The following is a 21,654-nucleotide window of genomic DNA, read 5'->3' as shown; positions in this document are numbered from 1 at the left end:
AATCAATTTCACCAACCCAGATCCCCAGTGATTTTTTATCCCATGGGGTGCCGTGTTCCTCTGACTGTCTACTTTAGCACAAACTATGGCTACCCTCAGAATGGCCTTTTCTTTATATTCTTCTTTATTTGCCCCCAAAGCTTCTTATCTTTAGCTTCTTGTCCCAACCCTCTTCCAGGATGATAGAAGAACTAGGAAAAGAGAATTTTTAGGTGGGCAGGGGTCTGGGGGTGGTTGTGGGACAGGGGCAGTGTGAGGTCAGAGGCATCAGAAACCATCCTGCTGAGATTGGCTACCCCACCTCATACAGAGTAACTCAGGTTAAGTAAGACGGTGCATGCACGTTGAACCAGAGAGACTTCATGGCATCCTCCAACCCAAGGTGGCTTCCGGTCCGAGGTGGGGTCCATTCGCGTGAGGAGTGCACAGCAGAGGACATGGGCTGTGCGCTCAGAGGAGGAGCTGGCTGTCCCTGCAGGATGTCCCTCTGAGTCAGTAGGTGAGTCCTGCTGCAGAAGGAGCCACTGCTTCTGACGTGTGCCTTGCACTTTGGCCGTAGCAGGCCGTGGTCCTCCTCAGTGTGGACTTTCCTTCTGCTGCAAGAGGGAGGCCTGGTGGGACTCTGAAACCTGGCCTGAGCCCCTCATCTCAGTGGCCGAAGCCCCCCAGGCCTGAAGCTGTGGTGACACCCTGGACCACCATGTGGGTCCTGGCATTGTGACCTCAGCTCTTCCGTACACAAAGGGGTGGTCGCCCTGCCCTCACCTTGACCTGTAAGTTGCCTAGGACAGTGGCCTGGTCCTGGGGGCTGTTGTGGGGAGTTGAAGAACACCCTGGCCTCCTCCATCATGTTGGCCAAGAGGGCAGAATTGAAGAAAACACATCTGGTAAAAGAGACTTTGCTGGACAGTGTGGGTCCTCTCTGAGCTCCTACTGAATGGAGATGGTGGTGGGGCAGGGGATACAGAGAACGCTCCCATGAATCTCTGGTTTTTCTTTCTCTGTGCTGAGCATAAAGCAGCCTCTCAGTCTGGAAGGGGTGTGAGATTAATCCCTGGCCTTGGGGTGGGACGGAAAGAGGCCTCTGCTGCCTCCTTCTGGGGATGAGGAGCACTGCCGAGGGAGCACTCCCTACTCCAAGACCACTCACGGTTCCATGGCCCATGCCAGGCCTGCCAGGCCCGCATCTAACCAGCAGGGCTAAGGCTCAGAATAACCTTGTTAGATAAATATAATCATCACCTCGATTTTATAGATGAGGAAATGGGGGCTCAGAGAGGCTAAGCAACTCACCCAAAATGACAGAGCTAGTAGAGAGGTCAGCTGAGATTAGAGTGCAAATCTGCCTATGGCCAAAGCCCTTGCTCCGGAAACAATACTTCCAGGACTTGCTTCTAGTTATCCTAAAGTGCTTTCTCCACGCTGGCCCCTCCAGCAGGGAGAGGGCTGCCTGCCAAATAGGCGGACACACGCCCATAGGAAGAGGACAGCACGACAAGATGTGAGTTGTCAGGAATCGGACCTGGGTGCTGCGGGGTCTGTGAGCCTGAGCTCAAGCCAGTTGGACAGGCAGGGTTGCATGGTTGTGGGGGGCGGGGGGCAGGGTTCCCGTGCAAGGGCCAGATGTTCTCCTCCCCAATCCTGACGCCTGCCAGCCTGAATCCCAGCCTCCTCTTTTTGCAGAGCAAGAACTACAAGGCAGTTTGCCTAGAATCGAAGCCAGAGCCGACCAAAGTAAGAAGCTCTTTTGAGGCCATGCCAGCAGCCAGGCCTGAGATCCATGGGGAAGCGACCTGGAGTCAGGGGTCATTTGCTGATCCTAGTGGCCAAGATTTGTCCCAGGTGCTGGGGGATGCACTGAGAGTTCTTGCTCTCATAGAACTTCACACTGTAACCAATCAGATACGTAAACGAACAAGGACTCATTCGTCAGCGTTACCTGCTCCGCTGGGAATCAAGACAGGGAGACATGGCTGAGTGGCTGCCGTAGAGCGGGTGGTCGGGAAAGGCCTTCCTTTGAGCTGAGAGCTGACGGACGAGACCCTGGCCTTGCAAAGGCAGAGTAAGAGCCTTCTAGGCAGAGGAGGCAGCATGCACTGAGGCCCAAGGTGGGAATGAGCCTGGCTGTTCAAGGGACAAAAGGAGCTGAGGCCCCATGGCCAGCAGGGGAGTGGGACGAGATGAGCTGAAAGAGGGAGGAGGATAGAGGAACCTTCTGCACAGGTGGGGCCACCAGCTTTCCTCTTGCCCTAGCCCTAAGGGAGGAACAGAAACACAGGAGGATCTCTTTTCTGCCTCTGCACTTCCACCTCCCATCTGCAATTCCCAAAAGTCTGTGTTCCTGTTTCAATCCACAGACATTTGATTACAAAGCAGTTAAACAAGAAGGGCGGTTTACCAAAGCAGGAGTGACACAGGACCTAAAGGTGAGTGCGTGAACTCAGAGGCATGTCTATATTCCAAACCATTTGAGTGTAAGTTTTCCCCAAATCCTCAGTGCCTGTTTCCTAAATACAAGAATATCCTCTTACACAGGCACAGTGCAATTATCAAAATCCAGAAGTTAACACACAGGCAACACTCATCTATAGCCCTTGTTCTAATTTCACCAGTTGTCTCATGCATGTATTTCATAACAACAGAAAGGAGACGTTTTCTGGTCTGGGGTCTGATCCAGGATCACACATTGCCTTGAATTACCAGGTGTCTTTTCTATAATCTGGAACAGAACAGTTCTTTGTCTTTGGGGACACTGACATTTATTTATTTTTATTTTATTTTTTGAGACAAGGTCTCCCTCTGTCGCCCAGGCTGGAGTGCAGTGGCACGATCTAGGCTCACTGCAACCTCCAACTCCCAGGTTCAAGCAATTCTCCTGCCTCAGCCTCCCGAGTATCTGGGACTATAGGCACGCACCACCATGCCCGGCTAATTTTTGTATTTTTAGTAGACACAGGCTTTCACCATATTGATTTCGAACTCCTGACCTCAGCTCATCTGTCCGCCTTGGCCTCCCGAAGTGCTGGGATTACAGGTTTGAGCCACTGTACCTGGTCTGGGCACATTGACATTTTTACAGATTACAGATCACTTATGTTGTGGGATAACCCTCAATTTGGCTTTGTCTGTTGGATTCCTCATGATGAGATTCAGGCTGTGCATTTTTTGGCAGAGACACATGATGCCTGTAGGTCCCACTATCTTACAGTCTTTTTAAAACATAAATTAATTAATTTTGAGATGGGGGTGGGGGGTCTCGCTATGTCGCCCAGGCTGGTTTCAAACTCCTTGTTTCAAGCGATCCTCCCTCCTTGGCCTCCCAAAGTGCTGGGATTACAGGTGTGAGCCAGTGCACCTGGTCTATCCTATTGTCTCCACAACATCCTTTCTTTCCTCCCTATTGGAAGCTTTTCTCTGACAGTGCCCCAGGATCTTTCCTTTCCTCCTGTTGATGGTTTCCCCTCCATCCTAGATATTTCTTTCCTCCTTCTCTTCTCCATTTTATTTCCTCAGAATGAACTCAGGGAAGTGAGAGAAGAGCTCAAGGAGAAAATGGAGGAGATAAAACAGGTAACAAGATGAGGCCTTCCATATCACGGAGGAAAAGTGTAGCTTCAGGAAAAATGCAATCCTTAAGTTTGAATAGTGAAGGAAAGCAGGAATTGCATGGAAAAATGTAACTCAGTCCTAATACCCAGAGCACTTCAGTATTAGGTTATTCACTTCTTACTTGTTTGATGCCTAAACCCAGTTTTTGAGTGACTGAGGACTCCCTAAAGTGTCTCTTTGATAAGGGTGGGTGATGCCACCTTAGTGATGAAGCTGAGTGAGACGGGCTGATTTGGAATTTGAATTTAGGAGAAGTCAGGGACCAACACCGTCTTCCTTATTCGCCTCCCCTGAGCAAGTTGCAAAGCAGGAAACCTCTCATTTCTATGATACAACCAACCAATCACCTGTAGCATCCTTAGGAAAAAAGCAAATAATCAAGCAAGAAAGTGTAATTGAAGCTGTGGTCCAGGCTCCACATGCAGTCTTGCAGTAGCCAGATCTAAGCCGTGCCAAGGCTGGTGGTTGTAGTGACTTGATGGTGCTTGCACCCTAGTCCCTTCACAGACTCCTTGAGAAGAAAGTGGCTCTAACAGGCCATTATTAGTCCATGCCAGAGGAGCAGATGCTGCCCTTTGCCTAAAATGCCCCAAAGATGCCACAACTGACCTCAATAACATGCTGTGTGCTTTGTCAAGCCATGCCTTTCTTCCCTGTTAGATAAAGGAGCTAATGGACAAGGATTTTGATAAACTTCATGAATTTGTGAAAATTATGAAGGTAAGCATTACTTGAGTGCCTTCCACAGGCCAGTACCGTACTGGAAACTGTGGAAGAAACACCAGCAGACCCTGCCCTCCAGGAGCTTATTATCTACTAGTAGTCCCAAATTCCATTGCAAGAAAGAATTGCAAGCCAAATAATTAATTCGTTGTTTGCTAGTTAGGGGCTTAGAGGTGTGAGAAATGAATGCGGGTTGGAGTAAGCAGCGAAGTCCTTACAGAGAAAGTGAGTCTCAAGTTGAGTCTTGAAGACTGCTTCGGCAGCTTAATGCAAATCTCATCAAGAGCCCAGTAAGATTCTTTCTTAACTCAAAAAATTACTAGGATGATCTAGATTCTAGAGCAGTGATTGACAACATGTGGTGTGTTTCAGAATCGCCCGGAACACTAATAGAACAGACCCTGGGCTCATGTTCAGATGGTGCTGGGCCCTTGTAGTTTAGACAAGTTCCCAGGGGAAAGATTGAGAGGCATAAACTGGCAAAGGCAAATAGCTACCCATTTTTCAAGTGTTGTAAGGGGACATTAGCCTTACCAGATACTAAAATTCACGATAAAAACAAAGTTATTAAATCAGCCCAAGGATAATCAAACACATGAATGAAATCAGATAGATAACGCCTCAACAGCCTCTCTGCCTGGGATGTAATGAGAATCAGTTGTGAGAATGTTAAAACTCCATTTACTTAGACCCTTTCCCAGGGAAACTGAATACAAATCTCCAGGGTGGGCCGGAGTTGCTTAAATCTCCGTTTTGATTCAGATGTTTGCCTGTGGATGAGAACCAGGTCCTAAACACTTTAGCAGCAGTTACTAACCGTGGCTGCACATTAGAATCACCTGGAAAGCCTTTCCCCTACACCCTCCCCATCCAGGCTACACCTCATAATGGTTAAGTCAGAAGCTCTTAGAATGAGGTCCAGATGCCAGTGGTTTTTAGTTGCCCAGGTGATTCCAGTGTATACTCAAGGTTGAGAACCACAGCTCTATAGAATTTACAATATGATAAAGGTGATTTTTTGATGTCAGTGAGAAGGAAAGGATTAGGTAGTAATATTAGAAACATTGCTTGACTATATGAAGAAAAAACTTAAGCCAGTTAACACTGTAAAGTTAAATAGTCTATGAAGTGATTTTAAATAATAAAAACCAATAAGAAGAAATGTTAAGTAAATATGTAAATAGAAGTTCTAAATATAAATACAATGGAAGAAGTTACACAGGAAATATTGATGTATTTAACTATGTAAGATTTTTTAAAAAGAATTATGACAGAAAAATCACTTACATTTACAGAATTATAAAAGCAGTTTGGGGGAACATTTTTCCACAAATATAAGCACAGAAAAAAGGTTTTTATCCATAACATATAAAGTTCACATAAATCAATAAGAACTAAGTAGGAAAATAGACAAGAGTGTGAATAGGCAATCCACAGAAGAGAATATTACTAAAAAGCAATAAACATATTAACAAAGACCTGACCTCATAATTAAATACATGCAAATGAACAATCAATTATTGTTACACTCAAGCAAAATTTTAATTTATGACAATTATAGTATAAGACATAAATGCTCTTATACTGTTGATTACAGTGCAAATTTGTACAAAACTGGAACATTGTTAGACAATAGATATAAAAAAATCAACCTCTTGATTTATCAATTTCACTTCTCAGAATTTAACCTATGAGAATAATCAGAAATGCCATCATGGGTATACATAAAAAGATGTTCATGACAGGATTATTTGTAATAATAAAAATTTGGAAACAACCTCAATTTTCAACAGTAGGGGAATGGCCAAATAAATTATGAAATATTTATATAACAAAAGTTAGGGACTATTAAAGACAATGTTTAGAAAGAATATTTATAATAAGCACTAAAAAAGCAAGATACAAGTAATATACATAGGCTGATCTCAGCTAGGTTAAAAAAAATAAGTAAATATATAGACGAAAGACTGGAAAGAAATATACCAAAGGGGTTCATAGCAGTTATTTCTGGATGAGAATATTCATACTTTTATATCCCTCTGTATTGTCCAAATTTTCTACAAAGGGCATGCATTAATTATTTCTCTGTTAAAATCCAAACAAAGTAAGTGTTTTGTTGGTGGGGAGGCTGGGTATGGAAAGGCACAAAGGAGGTGATTTCAGGCAGGGGAACAGCTTAAGCAGGGCAGGAGGCAGGAGGAGCATGTTGTATATGGTGGTCAGCACGGGGATCAGTCATGAAGTGTAGGACCACTGGGGGAAACTGTGAGGGAAAAAAAAATGACTGGGCACAAAGGCTGTAGGTAATGATGGCTTTCGAAAGACATGCGGACAAGCTAGGACTTGGTTCTGTGAGCAGCAAGAGGCCTCTGGAGATTCTTAATCAAAGAACATTCTGGGAGGAGCACTTCAAAAAGCTTAGCCCGGCAGGTGTTTGTTTGCAAGGCGGCCTGGGTGGGGCCTGGGGAGCAGGTGGAGATGTCTGGCAGCAGGAACACCACAGCTGGACCAGGTGTAGGGAAAGAAGGACAAGATAAATCTGAAAGATGCACCGAAGGAAAAATAACAGTTCCTGGTGACTGATTCAATATGGAGACTGAAGTCTCGAGAGGCAAGCGTCCGTGATAACACCAAATTTTAATCTGGATGATTTAAAGAAAGTGGTGACAATGACAATGACAGTGGGGCGATAGAGCTAGCTTGGGAAAATGAAATCAGCTTGGCACATGATGATTTTGAAGGGGTACGTGTTGGTGAAAGGTGTAAGAATATGGGACATTTTGACTTTGATGTTTTGGACCTAGGAGACATTGACTTCAAGGATATTTTGACTCTATGAATACAAATATTTTATTCAAATTTGTACTAACATTTAAAAATGCTTTTCAAGAAGGTATTTTATGAAATCATCTCTATGCAGACAGTGTAATTTCTTAATCAATTTTCTATAGTACATCAATTAAACTGTACCAAATCTTTCATTTTTAATGAAAATTATTTTATTGGAATAAATTGTTTTTATTTCTATTTTATGACAACCCAAACCTGTTTTTCTCTGTAACAAATATTGTCAGTTACAGCTTCTACCATCTTAGAATTTTTCTCATGTCCAGTATTTCCATTCAGTTTACCCAGGTCACATTTTATAGATCAAAACTTTGTCAAGATTTTATTATTCTTTCTGTTCTGAGTGAATAATCCATGTGATGTATCCCTTTAGCTGCTGTCAGTTTTACTTGTTGTTGACCATCTTTGCCAGGAATTAGGTAAAAGATGAAGCAAACACAAATACGCAGGATCTGGGTGCATGGCAAGGGTCAAAACATTGCAGTCAAAGTGTCTTTGGGGTCACAAGATTGGTCTTCTTGGTTCCATCATTTTATAGGCATCAAACCAAGGCAAGCATTGGTTTTATCCAAAGTGTGAGATCAGATAAAACAGTAGCTGGCCTCTGGCTCACCCAGAGACTTCGGAAAAGTCCCCTAATGTCTCTGCCTGTGCTTTCGTCTCATCGGGGAAGGGGGATGAGGAAGGGGAGAAGCTGTACATGTCATGGACACTCCAAAAGCCACCTCACCCAAGTCTAGCGAGGATTCTTGAGGAAGTAAGACGCAGAATGGTTTGCAGAGAGGCGGGAGGAAGGTATTTCCAAAGTCCTTCAAAATGAAGATGCTAGTTCTGAATTCTCTCTTGAAGGAAATGCAGAAAGATATGGATGAGAAGATGGACATTTTAATAAATACACAGAAGAACTATAAGCTGTAAGTGTAACCTGCACTTGTCTCTCCTCATCCCTAAAGGGTCTGCTCCCTTCCCTTTGTTGGATCCCTTTGGGGTTCAGAGGACACCCAGACTCTTGGAGGAGTTGTCTTTGCTCCTACTGCCCCTGTGACTTGGAGTCAAGGCCTCCCACAGCCACCCGTGTACTGGTTATCTCCTTGTCATGTTGGAAAATGTCTCCCCAACTCTCTGCCCCTCCCTGGCCCTCCTCCCCCAGTCCCCTTAGAAGAGCACCAAAGGAGCAGCAGGAACTCAGGCTGATGGGAAAGACTCACAGAGAACCACAGCTCAGGCCCAAGCAAATGGATGGAGCCGGTGGAGCCGATGGAGCACCCTGTGCTCTTCACAAGAAGACGATGACACCACAAAAAACAAAACAGGGCTCACTGGATCCCCTTCATCAGTGCGGGACCTGCTGCGTAAGTGAAGCCCTGCCCGAGCCCAGCACTGGTGCCAGACCCCTGGCTCCTGCTCCCTGGTGACTTCCCCGAGCTTGTGCTGTATCATAGTGAAGGGACAGGTCCGCCCGCTGCTGACTTCTGGGTGCCGCCCGAGCCTGCGCCCTCCCTGACCTGCCTTGCCTTCTAGGCCTGTGGAGCCTCCTTAGCTGTGCCCATGCAGGACTTGACCCTGGATGCGCCTACCCGCCAGCTCCACCCTCTTATTCTGTCCTTCCCTTTAGCAAGGGCAGATGAAGTGCCTAGCAGGCTGCCTTTCTTGGACCAGGGAAAACTGATCTTTCTTGGGCCGTTTCTGTCCTCTGCAGGAGAAATGTTTGTTGTGTGCTCTAAAGAACAACTACAATCACGGGTAAGTAGATCCATACAAGATGTGCCTTTTCTCGGTCAGGTGCCTTGTTGTCCCCAAGGCCATGTTCTCCCAGCCGCATTCATATCACACTCCTCCTGAGGTTGTGCCGGGAGTAGGGACTGTTAGCAGACGCTGCCACCCAGCACGCTCAGTCGTAGAGGATGTGGCACCAGGAAGGAGGACTTGGGTCACCCAGCCCAGAGGCTACTGCCCGGGGCTCCCACGTCGGGGAGGGTGCACCACCAGCGGCGGAACTGACCTTGCCTCAGGTCCTGCCCTTTCTCCCCATCCAGGGGGAAATAGTCACACCAAGTCTGGGCACCCTTTTCACCCTTGGCTTCTGGAGCTGCCTGCTGATTTATCTGTACCTCAACCCCGGTGACATCAAATATGTGTTTCCAACCTAGCGCAGCTGCAGAACCTACCAGCAGTTCCGGTTCATCACCTCCCAGCTCCTTAAGATGCACAGTCAGGGCTTCTTGTCCTCTTAAATACCAACCCGACCCCAGGCCTCCATTGGAGATTAAAAACCTTCATTCAAAGCCAAAGGGGATGTCATGGTTTTGAGTACCAGTCCAAAACTTGAGGGTGTGGAGGTCGATTCTTTTTGGTTCTATATCAGTGTATTTCAGACTCCAGCCCTTCCCCCTGCTTCCTGATGGATTGGTGGGAAATTCCATCTTAGTCATCTTAGGGTCCTCCCAACCACCACCTCCCTCCATTCCACCTGGGTCTGCAAAGGTCCCAGGTCAGAGCATGGGGAGGGCCCCTGATGATAGCGGACATCAGTCTGTGTGGTCTCAAGAGAGACCTTGCTGCCTGGCCCGCCCGCTCCCTCCACATAATCAGCTTCCACCTGTGCGTGGGGCCCAGGTGTCTTGGGTGATGCAGGGAACCCCTCGGCCTCGAGTTCTGCCTGCACCGCACCCCTCTGAGGTCTTGTCACCAAGCAGGACTCAGGTCCCTGCTGCTCATAGGAACTGGGTAGCTTTCTTGGGTTCTGGGGATCCACCCTTCTCACCCCCTTGAAGGTTTCCTCTCCCTCCCTCCACCACCAAAGGGAACATTCCTTCAGAGCCCTCAGGCCTTTACAAAGGTGGAGAGGAGCCAGTGACCACCCAACCTTCTGTGGGCCACGCTGTGCCTGCCTCAAAGTCCCAGACTGAGGGAAGGTGAAACTTAACTGCCAGCTTGAAATGAGAGTGAAGAAGACACAGAGCAAACGGTATTGCAGAAATTGTCCTGCCCTGGGTGTGATTCTTTGGCTTCAATTTGAAGGAGGAGGAATGATGGGATCTCATATTTTATTTCACACCAGTTCCTCCTTGTTTCATCTCTTTGCTAAGCTGGCTGCTTCTACCATCTAATAAATAATTGGCCAAGTTCTTTTTTTTGGAATTTTATTATTATGGTTAATTTTGTGGGTTCATAGTAGGTGTATATATTTATGGGGTACATGAGATGTTTTGACAAAGGTATGCAAGGTGAAATAAGCACGCCATGGAGAATGGGGTATCCATCCCTTCAAGCATTTATCCTTTGAGTTACAAACAATCCAATTACGCTCTAAGTTATTTGAAAATGTACAGTTATTGACTGTAGTCACCCTGTTGTGCTATCAAATAGTAGGTCTTACTTATTCTATTTTTGTACCCCTTAACCATCCCTACCGGCCCCAAGCCCCCGACTACCCTTCCCAGCCTCTGGTAACCATCCTTCTACTCTATATCCATGAGTTTCATTGTTTTCATTTTTAGATCCCACAAATAAGTGAGAACATGTGATGTTTGTCTTTCTGTGCCTGGCTCATTTCACTAAACATAATGATTTCCAGTTCCATCCACATTGTTGCAAATGACAGGAGTTCTTTCTTTTTATGGCTGAGTAATACTCAATTGTGTGTGTGTACGATATTTTCCTCATTCATCTGTTGATGACACTTATGTTGCTTCCGAATCTTGGCTATTGTGAACAGTGATGCAACAAATGTGAGAGTGCAGATATCTCTTCAATATGCTGATTTTCTTTCTTGTAAGTATATACGCAGCAGTGGGACTGCTGGATCTATAGTAGCTCAATTTTTAGTTTTTTGAGGAGCAACCTCCAAACTGTTCTCCATAGTGGCTGTACTAATTTACATTCCCACCAACAGTGTACAAAGATTCCCTTTTCTCCGGGTCAAGTTCTTAATGGCTGCAAATTAATGAGCAATGTATTTGGTGCTTCAGATAAACATTTAAAAAACAAAACTCAAAACACATGCAGGCCTTGTTTGCAAGGAGCTTATAGCTTTAAAGGTGAGATGGCAAACATGCAGAATAACAATGTGGACCACGTAGAAATAAGTACAATAATCATAAGCATGTGATGAAAGCAGAAATGGATCAGAAATGGGGAAAAGAAGAAGGGTGGGCAGAGCTCTGTATTAGTTCCCTATTGCTGCTGTCACAGATCACCACAAATTTAATGACTTAAGACAACAAGAAATGGGCCTAACATGGATCTTACTGGGCTCAAATCAAGGTGCCAGCACAACTGCATTCCTTCTGGAAGCTCTAGAGGAAAATCTGCTTCCCGGCCTTTCCCTGCTTCTGGAGGCCACCTGCCTTCCTTGGCTGACGGTCCCTCCCCATCTTCAAGGCCAGCAATGGCCATGGGATCTTTCTTGTGCCTCATCACTCTGACATCGACTCTTCTGCCTCTTGCTTCCACATTTAAGGACCCTTGTGATTACATTGAGCCCACCTAGATAATCCAGAATAATCTTTTTATTTTAAGGTTAGCCAGTTAGCAACTCTAATTCCCCTTTTCCATGTAACATCACATATTCACAGGCTCAGGGAGTTAGAACATAGACATCTTTGCAGGACATTATTCTACCCACCACAGGGGACTTCCCAGACCCTGTCCCTTGACTACCAAGCCTCCAAACACTTGGGAACACTGCACTATTCAGTTCTGTGCTGTGGTGGTTTTAAACTAGGCCCACAAATTCTTTGATACTCCTTTTATACTCTTTCCTTCAAGAGGAACCCAGTTCCTCTCCTCTTAAGTGTGGGCTAGACAGAGTGACTTGCTTCTAATGAATGGAACATGGCAGAAGTGATGTGTATTACTTCTGAGGTTAAGTCATAGAAGACATGATGGCTTCCACCTTGCGCTCTCGGACACTCATTCTGGGTGAAGTCGGCTGCCATGTTGTAAGGACACCCAAGCAATCCTGTGGAGAGGGCCACATGGCAAGAAACTGAGGCCTCCTGCCAATAGCCATTTGAGTGAGCCATTTGACCAGGAAGTGAATCCTCCAGCCCCAGTAGAGCTTTCAGATGATGGTAACCCTGGCTGACCTCTTGCCTGCAACAGCCTGAGAAGATCCTGAGCCAGAACCACTCAGTTAAGCTTCTCCTGGACACCTGGCCTGCAGCAGCCATGAAATAATAAATGCTTGTTGTTTTTAAGTTGCTAAGTCTTGAGGTAATTTGTTGTTACTCAGCAACAGATAAGAATGTGTCTATCTCCTGTTCATTGTTTTAAAGACTTGAAACATTGAGATTTATATGGTTATGCACACAAATGTACAACTTGATGAATTTTTACATACAGATACATGACTGGAATTGTTCTAGAACATTTCCATCCCCTCTTCCCAGCTCACATCTGCCCCATATCCAGGTTACCACTATTCTAATCTCTACCATTTTGTGTTATTTTGCCTGTTCTTAAAGTTGACATAAGTGGAATAATACGTTATGTATTATTTTGCTCAAAATTGTACAACTCCTGCATATTGTTGTATATAGCAGTAATTCATTATTTTTTAACTGCAATGAAGTTTCCATCTTGTGTCTACCTCATAATCTATTTTTCTATTCTCCTGTTGGTAGTCGATTGTTCTTTAAAATAATCTATGTAAAAGCCATTTTCCCAGTTGCCCTCTGTCCATTCTTCCCTATATTTAAACACTTTCCTTAGTCCACAGTGCCTGGTGGGTTACACTGCTTCCTCTTCACTGAGCAGTGTACGAAAGGGCCCGCCTGCCTCCTCATGCCTACTCTGCTTAGCCCTGAACGCCTGTCCTCTGCCTGCTTTTCTCTTGAAGCTGCTCCCCTAAAGGAAGCTGATCACCTCCTGACAGCCAATTCTATTGACCCTTCTGCAGCTCTTGTTCTTCTGATTGAGTTCCTGCTTTTGACGCTGGTGAGTAATCGATCTTCCTTGAATTCCCAGGTTTCCTTGACTCCTGTTCTTCTACCCCTAACTTCTTTTGTATCTCTCTTGGTTACTCTTCCTCCACTGTCTTAGTAGTTTGGGCTGCTGTATCAAAATATCATAAATGGAGCGGCCTATAAACTACAGAGATTTATTTCTCACAGTCCTGCAGGCTGTAAAGTTCAAGCTCAAGGCACCGGCAGATTTGGTTTCTAATGCAGGCATTTCCTGGCTCACAGATGGCACCTTCTCATGTGTCTTCACGTGGTAGAAGGGGCAAGAGGTCTCTCTTTTATAAGAGGCACTAATTCCGTTCGTGAGGGTGCTGCCATCGTGACCCAGTCCCCCAATTCTAATACCATCCATCATCCCCTTGGAGGTTAGGTTTCAGCATACAAGTTCTGAGGGACATAAACTTTCAGACCACAGCATCTGCCTCCATTCTCAACATGGATGACCCCTAGGCTTTTCCCTGAATTACTTGACATTTTTCTAGGGACGTACTTCACTTCCTTCTTGGAGTTGGAGGATAGAATTGAGTCTGTCTCGCTCAACACAGCAGCCCCAGAATTAACACACTGCTCAGTGAATGAGTATGTAGCACTCAGTATCAACCCTCAGGACCAGAAGGTCGAAACCAAATTGACACAGGGCCTCCTGAAAGAGATCAAACTGGCTCTGGAATCTAGAGTTTAGATTAATTTATTAATGGCCAAAAAGACAAATGAGCTGGAACAAAAAAAGTCCGTGTGACTCCAAAACCCAACCCCTGGTCTTGTTCTTCATGTTCAGGAACACTGACTTCAGGTTTCTTTCGTAATTGAGTGTTCATAATCATAACTTGATTGATGATCAAATGTCTCTCCCACCTCCTTTCTCATCAGTATTCATAAGGCAGCTTGTTATTCCTCCCAGATAAACTGGTTGAGAGAGAATGTAAATTTGTTTAAGAGGTAGTAATGTCAACTTTGCTCTAAAGCAGCATGAACTTGGCCGGCTGCGGTGGCTCACGACTGTAATCCCAGCATTTTGGGAGGCCGAGGTGGGTGGATCACCTGAGGTCAGGAGTTTGAGACCAGCCTGACCAACATGGAGAAACCCCATCTCTACCAAAAATACAAAAATTAGCCAGGCGTGGTGGTGGGCACCTGTAATCCCAGCTACTCGGGAGGCTAAGGCAGGAGAATTGCTTAAACCCAGGAGGCAGAGGTTGTGGTGAGCTGAGATTGCACCATCGCACTCCAGCCTGGGGGACAGAGCAAGACTCCATCTCAAAAAAAAAAAGAAGCATGAACTTGAACAGTGGCCTCAAATCACGGTCTCTGGCAGGTGACCCCAAGCCTTGGACTCAAGCCCTGACCTGTCACCCAAGCTTGGATCTACCTGTTGTTTCAGGGCCTCATCATCCTGTCAACTTCAACACAGCCAAAACCAAACTTCCCTGTGTCCCCAAACCCTTCTCTGCCTGACTTGCTGGTGGGAGTCCTTGTCCTTGCTCAGTTCTCTGACAGCTAGAGCACAGGCTGATCTCCAGCCAAAGGTTGGACCTCATCCCCCCACAGGGCTTTCACCAGCCTGTTTGCCCGTCCACTTGGTGCCCTGGACTAGGCATCCCTGGAGGAAACCTGGAGTGCTGTGGAGCTCACAGCCCCCTGCCCTGAGCAGCTGGTCCCAGAGCTCCTTTGGTGATTTTGAGGATTTCTGAGAATATAGGTAAAGTACCTGTTACAAAGCTTCCTCTTTCCTCTTCGATGGCTTCCTCCATGACATATCTTTGATGGCTTCTTAGGGCCTTTTCCGAAGAGCCGAGGATGAAAAAAAGGAGTTGAGTTCCTTAAGGGCGGAGACTGTGTAGAATTCATCGATTATGCCCTGCCCCTGCCACTTGATGGCTGCGTGGCTGTGGAGAGCATGCCCTTTTTCTGCCCTTGGTACCATGTTAGTCATTAAAGCTTCACATCTTCTCCATCTCCCATAGCAAATGAGCAACTGGGTTCCATGGAGCCTTTAACCATTTCAAATGTTTATTCCTGAATTCTCCCCCTCCCATACACACTCTAATCCAAGCTCTTAGTGTCTGGATCCTGAGCTATGTCCAGTAGCTTCTGACCCAGTCCTCTTGACTCCAGGAGTTTCTTCTCACAGCCTGGAATCCATTGTCCACGCCGCTTCCAGAGATTTCCTCCCGAACTACTGCTTTACTCTGCAACTCACCCTCTTGCTCAAAAACCATCCCCAGGGCTGATTACTGGTGGGATAACAGACATACTCTTTCGCCTGCTGTTCAAGGCCTTGCATTTCCCATATTATTTTTCACCTTTTCTCCCCCTGTTCCTGTCTGTAAACCCTACACTCTAGGGTCCCAAATGTGCCCTTCACATTCCCACGTCCTTGCCTTTGCTCCCCTTCTTCTCTGAGCTCCAGGAGTCTCCCATCATCCCTGCTGCAGTGCCCTCTGCTCTAACAGCTCCTCAGGGACCCAAGGAATAGGTCACTCAGCCGTGTAGAGGTGTTTCCCATCTTACTGTTGCAACCTGCATATGTCTTTCCTCTCCGTGCAGATGGTCAGTTTCTAGAGGCAGAGCTTGTGCTGTCTTCATCTTCATCCTCGGCATGGAGGTCAGAACCCTGCACATGGCAGAGGCTGAGGAGGAATTTTTTGGTTGAACTTCTGCTGCCTAGCCTGAGGGATTCACATGTTGGCCCTCCTGACCCACTCCTGCCCTCTTGGCTCTGTGGCCTTGGGTCTGTGGACATCCCCGAGGGTCCCGGGGTGCCAACAGGGGTCTCCTGTCACATGGAGCCCTCTGGGACTGTGCAGGTTTGGGGGCGATCCCAAGAAAATTCTCCATACTATCCAGTGTCCATCCCAGATCATGTCTGGAAATATACATACGTCACCGTGTCTGTGCCAGGCTGGTGGACGGGATGAGCAAGGCTGTCTCCCAGCCTACGTAGGTGCCGGTTTTAAGAACAGAAGCAAAGTCATCAGGGAAACCGAGCTGCCACGATCTGCTGAGGCACTAACTTCTTTATGGAAATGATGCTGCAGCTCTAATTCAGTGCCGAGGACTGGTGGCAGTGGTCTCTGCCATCCCCATCCCTTGATCTTTCCCAAGCCCCCTCATGCCCCAGTCCCATGTCACCCAACTCACAGGTGATAGGACAGCTGTGTGTGTTTCAGGGACAGGCTTGCCTGGCTGTCAAAAAGCTGTTTCCTGTGCCCCTGGGGAAAGACCTGCAAGGAGCCACCGCCAGACGTTCCTGCTGACACTGTTCACAGGGCAGCTTTATTGGCAAGCTTGTGCTTTTTTTGTAGGTCTCAATGTCACCTCCTCTGGAACAGAATGATACTTAACTTTGTCTCTTTTCCTAAAGATACTATTCCTGTCCTCTGTACAGAGCCATGGCGGGCATCTCCCTGACCCAGGCTCCTACTTCTGTGCCATGGGACCCTGCCCTCCTGGACATAATCAGGAGCCAGTTGACTGGACCGGGGTGGATGCCAAACCCAGCTCGCCCAGTTGGATTCCTTTCCCTGGGGATTTGGAACTGGAATTTGGTGAGAGCTCAGTTGGCCCCAGAATTGAAGATATGTAACTGGGAGCTGGGTTGCCATCTGCCACCATTAGCTGAAGACGCAGAAAAAGCTGACCTGTTGGAAAAGAAAACCAGTTCACAGAGAAGAATGAAGTGGAAGAGTGGAGGGAAAGGCCGTGCAATCCAGAGAGGGGTCCGCAAGAGCCACTCTCGGGGTCCCAGGCCCTCTTGGTCCAGTTGTAGTTCCCACCTCAGCTCTGAGGGACCCCCTGGCCTCTTGGATTATATCACCCATTCCTGTTTAGGCAGAGTGGGCTTCTGTTATCACCAAACACAGAAGAAATCTTGGAGATGGTCCAATCACTCTCTTCCATTTACAGGTGAGGGGTTTGAGGTCCAGAGGCGTGTGGCGAGGCGCCCTCCGCTGTGGCCAGGCCAGGACTACAGCCCACATTTTCTGGCTCCCGGCCCAGCACTTTGCTCCCTTTGCCCTGTGGCCATCTGGGGCCAGCACGTCTTTCAGAGATAACAGGTGAGATAGGAGGAGCTCAGAGGTCACAGCCAGCCGGATCCAGATACAAATTGGTGGACGCTGCAGACACGTTACTTAGCCTCTCTGAGACTCAGCATATTCCTCCAGAATGTGGGGGTGATAACATCTAGTTAATAGGAGTGTTGTGAGAATTAAATGAGTATATATGGAGGAATTAGATTTTTTAAAAACTGTTGTGTCGACAGTAACCATGAGGTCAGAGTTGCCTTTCCTGGATCAAAGGCCTTCCATTCACAGACCCAGCTTCCTGACACATTGACTGACACTTATCATGTCCAGGCCTGCAACAAAATGAATTTGATCTACCTTAAAAAATAAACAAATGACCTACAGTTGTTTTGAGAGGAGGTAGGAAATCAAACAATAGGAAAGCGTGAGTGGTGTGGGGATCAGGACTGGCTATTCTAGAGGACAGGGGTGGGTCCCTTGTAACACAGCATCTCACTCCTGTCAACCTGGTGGCCAATGACAACAGAGTGAGGGGCAGTTGGCTCACCCCAGCCCTCCCACAGGTAACAGGTGCGGCAGCCCCAGGCCTTGATGCATGCGGTCATCAGAGAAACATGAGGGTGAGTCATCTGGGAGCAATTAAGAGGGGAGGCCCAGGAGGAGGCCAGACTGTGTCATCCATCCCATCACTGCCACAGCCCTGGCCCAGTGCCCACTCACAACATTCCTTCTCCCGGGTCACAGGCCACAGGCCAGCCCAGAAGGTGGCTGAGGATGGGCTCAGGCATCCAACACTTCTGACTGGAGCCCAGATCCATCTCTCTTAAACTCAGCAGCTCTGAAGATCCTCCAATTCCATGGCAACGGGCTGCCCACCCACCTTCCCAAACGGTGCTACCCTGACTTGCCACCGTCTAGTCTCAGCAAACTGAAGCTGTCCTTTAAAAACATAAATTAGAACATGTCACTCTTCAGCTCAGAACTTTCCAGTGTTTTCCCACTTCTCTCAGAGCAAAATGCAAAGTCAATGGTTCACAAAGCCCTACAGGATCCGCCCTGCTCCTTCCCCATCCCTAACCCTGTACAGTATTTCACTCGCACTTTCTAGCCATGCTGGTTTCTTTGTTTTTCTTCAAACACAACACATACCCTCTTGCCTCAAGGCCTCTGCACTTACAAACACTACCCCCTCTCACCACCCTGCCACCACCACCACTAGAATTCTCAGCCTTCCAGCCGGCCAGCTCCCTCGCCTCAAAGTTACCTTCTCAGTGGCCCCCAGCCCCAGCATTCCTTATCTTTCTTACTCTCTGCTTTATTTTTCTCTCCAGCACACTCGTCACCAACTCACATACCATACAGTTTACTTATTTGTTTATTGTCTGTCTTTTTCTATGAGAATCTAAGCTTTTTGAGTGTGGAGATTTTGTTTCTGTCACTGCCATATCCCAGGGTCCAGAATAGTGCCAGGCACGTAGCAGGAGATTGATAAGCACCTGTCGAAAGGCCACGTGGACATCAAGAGACTTACCATCTACTGGGCACTGAGGGTTCTGAGCTAAGAGCTTTTCTAATATTATTTATTTCATTTTTGTTTTCTTTGGAGACAGAGTCTTGCTCTGTCACCCAGGCTGGAGTGCAGTGGTGTGATCTCAGCTCACTGCAACCTCCGCCTCCCGGGTTCAAGTGATTCTCCTGCCTCAGCCTCCCGAGTAGCTGGGATTACAGGCGCCCGCCACACACCTGGCTGATTTTTGTATTTTTAGTGGAGACAGGGTTTCACCATGTTGGCCAGGTTGGTCTTGAACTCCTGACCTTGTGATTTGCCTGCCTCGGCCTCTCAAAGTGCTGGGATTATAGGCGTGAGCCACCACGCCTGGCTATTTATTTCATTTTATACTTATGACAACCCTGTGAAGTCCCTCTGTCATTCTATGAAGCCATTGAAATTGTTATTCTTGCCATTTTATACAGAATGAAATAAACTCAGAGAGAAGGTAATGAACGTAATCTGTCCGAGGTCACAGGATAAGTGGCGGAGCTGAAATTCAAATCCTAGCATTCGGACTTCAGAACCTGTTTCCTGGACACTCTGGCTTCTCTCGATGTGGTCCCCGGCCCGGCAGCATCAGCACTGCCTGGGAGCTTGTGGGAGATGCAGCATCTCAGGCTCTACCCCAGACCTACTGAATCAGAATCTGCATTTTCACAATACTTCCCGGGTGAGCCCTTCCAGGGCACACTAAAGTCACCACTACAAGCAGTGGGATCTGCTGTATGGAAAACAGGGGGCCTTGCTCTGAACAAGGGGCTGCCCACAGCCTGGGGGTCATTCCCCTGCCATTGCCGCCCCCCGCCCCACCCGAGAGCGCTCCCCTATCTGCTGTTGCAATCCTGAAAGAAGGCTGAAAAGGGTCTGGTGCAGGTAGTGAGGCTTTAGGCTTCCTCTTCAGCTGCCCACAGGCCTCTGTCGGAGGGCCAGATTTCGTGTTGATCAGGGAAGGCTCAGCCCCTGCCTCTGTGTGGGAGCCAGGCCGGTCATGGACAGGGCTGTTGGAGAAAACGCTCCCCGTTCACTTAGGGAGCAGCAGGTTGCACCTCTCAAAAGCAGGCAGAGAGCCAATTTGACATCAGACGTACAGCGCTGAGCCCGGGCAAGAAGCCATTTCCACTTGACACTTCCCAGGCACTTGGACCAGGAAGGCTGTTAAAACAAAAACAAAACCTACTCTCATCTAGGTTGTTAATGCCTGGGAGCCCACCTTGACACTCATTTTATTACCAGGAGCCACCTTTGGTCTTGGCATTCACTAAGGAGTGGGCCTGAAATAAAACCAGAAATCCCCGTTCTCAGCCTGCCCCAAGCCCTCCAAATCCAAGGGCGCTTTATGTGTAAGCTCGGGCAGGCAAAAGTCGACTGTGAGAACACGCCAGCAGATGGCGCTGTGGCCCCACCAGTCCCTGCCCACTGAACTCTCCGGAAGGAAAAGCGGCAAGGATGCAAACAAGAAAATCAGACCAGACCAGGAGTCTAGACCCTGCGTCCCACGCGGTCCTACCATGGCTTCCTCTTTGGAATTTTCAAGGGGACCCAGGAAGACTGACACCGCTGATCTGTGCCTACAGGAAAGCCAGTGGCCTCTCACAGAGGGATCCGTTCCAAAAGGACACCCCAAATGCGGTATTTGGAACTCACAATAAAGGGACTTCCATTCATTCCTTTATTTACTTAACTAGCATTTGTTGAGTACCTGCAATGAGCCAGGTACAGGGCTGGGCGAAGTGTTTTTCCATAAAATGATGCTGTGACAATGGTTAGATTCCAAGGCTAGCTGCCCCACCCCGCCCCGCCAAAAAAAACCGTTTTATATCTTTAGAGAAAATGGAATGAGACTATTTTCTGTTTTAGGGTCAGAGAAAAGGAATAGCGGAAGGACAGTGTGAAGAAGAGGAGAGAGAAAGGAAGGGAGACAAGTAGGAGCGAGAGGACTGGAGAGAAGAAGAAGCTGGGTTTCAATCCCATCGTGGTATATATATTTATTATTATTTTATTATTTTTCCCCCTGAGTAAAAAAAAAAAAAAAAATACCGAGTAGTTGGGACTACAGGTGCATGCCAACATAACTGGCTAATTTTTAATTCTTTTTGTAGAAACAGGGTCTCACTATGTTGTCCAGGCTGGTCTCAAACTCCTGGCCTCAAGTGATCCTCCTGCCTCAAGCCTCAGCCAATGCTCAGGATTACAGGCGAAGCCACTGCACCCGGTCCTCGTGTACACAAAATACTGAACCATAAAAGGTTTGGTTTTGACATCATCCTGTTTCCCTTTCTAGACCCGGACCTGAGACTTGTCTCTGCAGAGCACAGCATTCTGTGAGGTGCCCCAAAGCCGCCAAGTGTCTGCAGCTGCTGCTGTTCCCAGCTCAGTGTTGGGAGGAGCTCAATCTGTTAAAAGAAAGCACCTTGATTTGTGACAGACCAGCCCTCCCGGGGACGTTTGCACATCTTTTTTTTTTTTTTTTTTGAGTGAAACGGGGTCTTGCTCTGTTGCCCTGGCTAGAATGCAGTGACAACAATCATGGCTCACTGCTGCCTCAACCTCCTGGGTTCAAGTGATCCTCCTGCCTCAGCCTCCTGAGTAGCTGGGGCTATAAGCACATGCCCAGCTAATTTTAAAATATTTTTTATTGTAGAGGCGGAGATCTCACTATGTTGCCCTGGCCAGTCTCCAACCCCTTGTGAGCTCAAGTGATCCTCCCACCTTGGTCTCCCAAAGTGCTGTGATTATAGGTGTGCGCCATTACACCCAGCCTGTTTGCATCTTTTAATGAGTACCCAAATTAACCTGTAATTGGTAAGTTCCCAGGCAGTGGGCTGGAGGGGAGTGACAATTTCAGACTGTGCTGAGGATAGAATTTGGAGGCAAGGCCTGAGTACCAGCAGGGGCAGGTAGGGGGCGGCGCTCTCACAGTCTCTTAAAG

General features: G+C 47.4%; 1 protein-coding gene across 12 annotated transcripts; it reads left to right on the top strand.

Annotated features, from left to right (window-relative positions):
* Positions 1–768: 768 nt before the first annotated feature.
* TEX35 (testis expressed 35) lies at positions 769–21,473 on the top strand. 12 transcript variants are annotated; one of them, XM_058442887.1, is made up of 12 exons: positions 788–887; positions 1,436–1,501; positions 1,684–1,734; positions 2,358–2,426; positions 3,514–3,570; positions 4,270–4,329; positions 8,029–8,093; positions 8,330–8,531; positions 8,879–8,918; positions 13,019–13,119; positions 17,737–17,793; positions 19,148–19,291. In XM_058442887.1, the coding sequence occupies exons 1-12, from the start codon at positions 849–851 to the stop codon at positions 19,172–19,174; spliced, it is 834 nt and encodes a 277-aa protein (XP_058298870.1). In that variant the 5' UTR covers positions 788–848; the 3' UTR covers positions 19,175–19,291. The 12 variants fall into 12 exon arrangements, 11 of the variants coding, with proteins under 11 accessions (XP_032014975.1, XP_032014974.1, XP_058298869.1 ...); XR_009214555.1 differs by lacking the exons at positions 13,019–13,119; positions 17,737–17,793; positions 19,148–19,291 and adding exons at positions 20,583–20,700; positions 21,367–21,473 and having other exon boundaries at positions 1,684–1,842; positions 8,879–8,922; XM_058442890.1 differs by lacking the exons at positions 13,019–13,119; positions 19,148–19,291 and having other exon boundaries at positions 1,684–1,842; positions 8,879–8,922.
* The last annotated feature ends 181 nt before the right edge of the window (positions 21,474–21,654 follow it).

Source organism: Hylobates moloch, unplaced genomic scaffold (genome assembly GCF_009828535.3).
Source record: "Hylobates moloch isolate HMO894 unplaced genomic scaffold, HMol_V3 SCAFFOLD_8, whole genome shotgun sequence".
NCBI classification, from domain to species: domain Eukaryota; kingdom Metazoa; phylum Chordata; class Mammalia; order Primates; family Hylobatidae; genus Hylobates; species Hylobates moloch.
The sequence above is the reverse complement of the archived record's forward strand: the minus strand, read 5'-3'. Positions and strand labels throughout refer to the sequence as shown.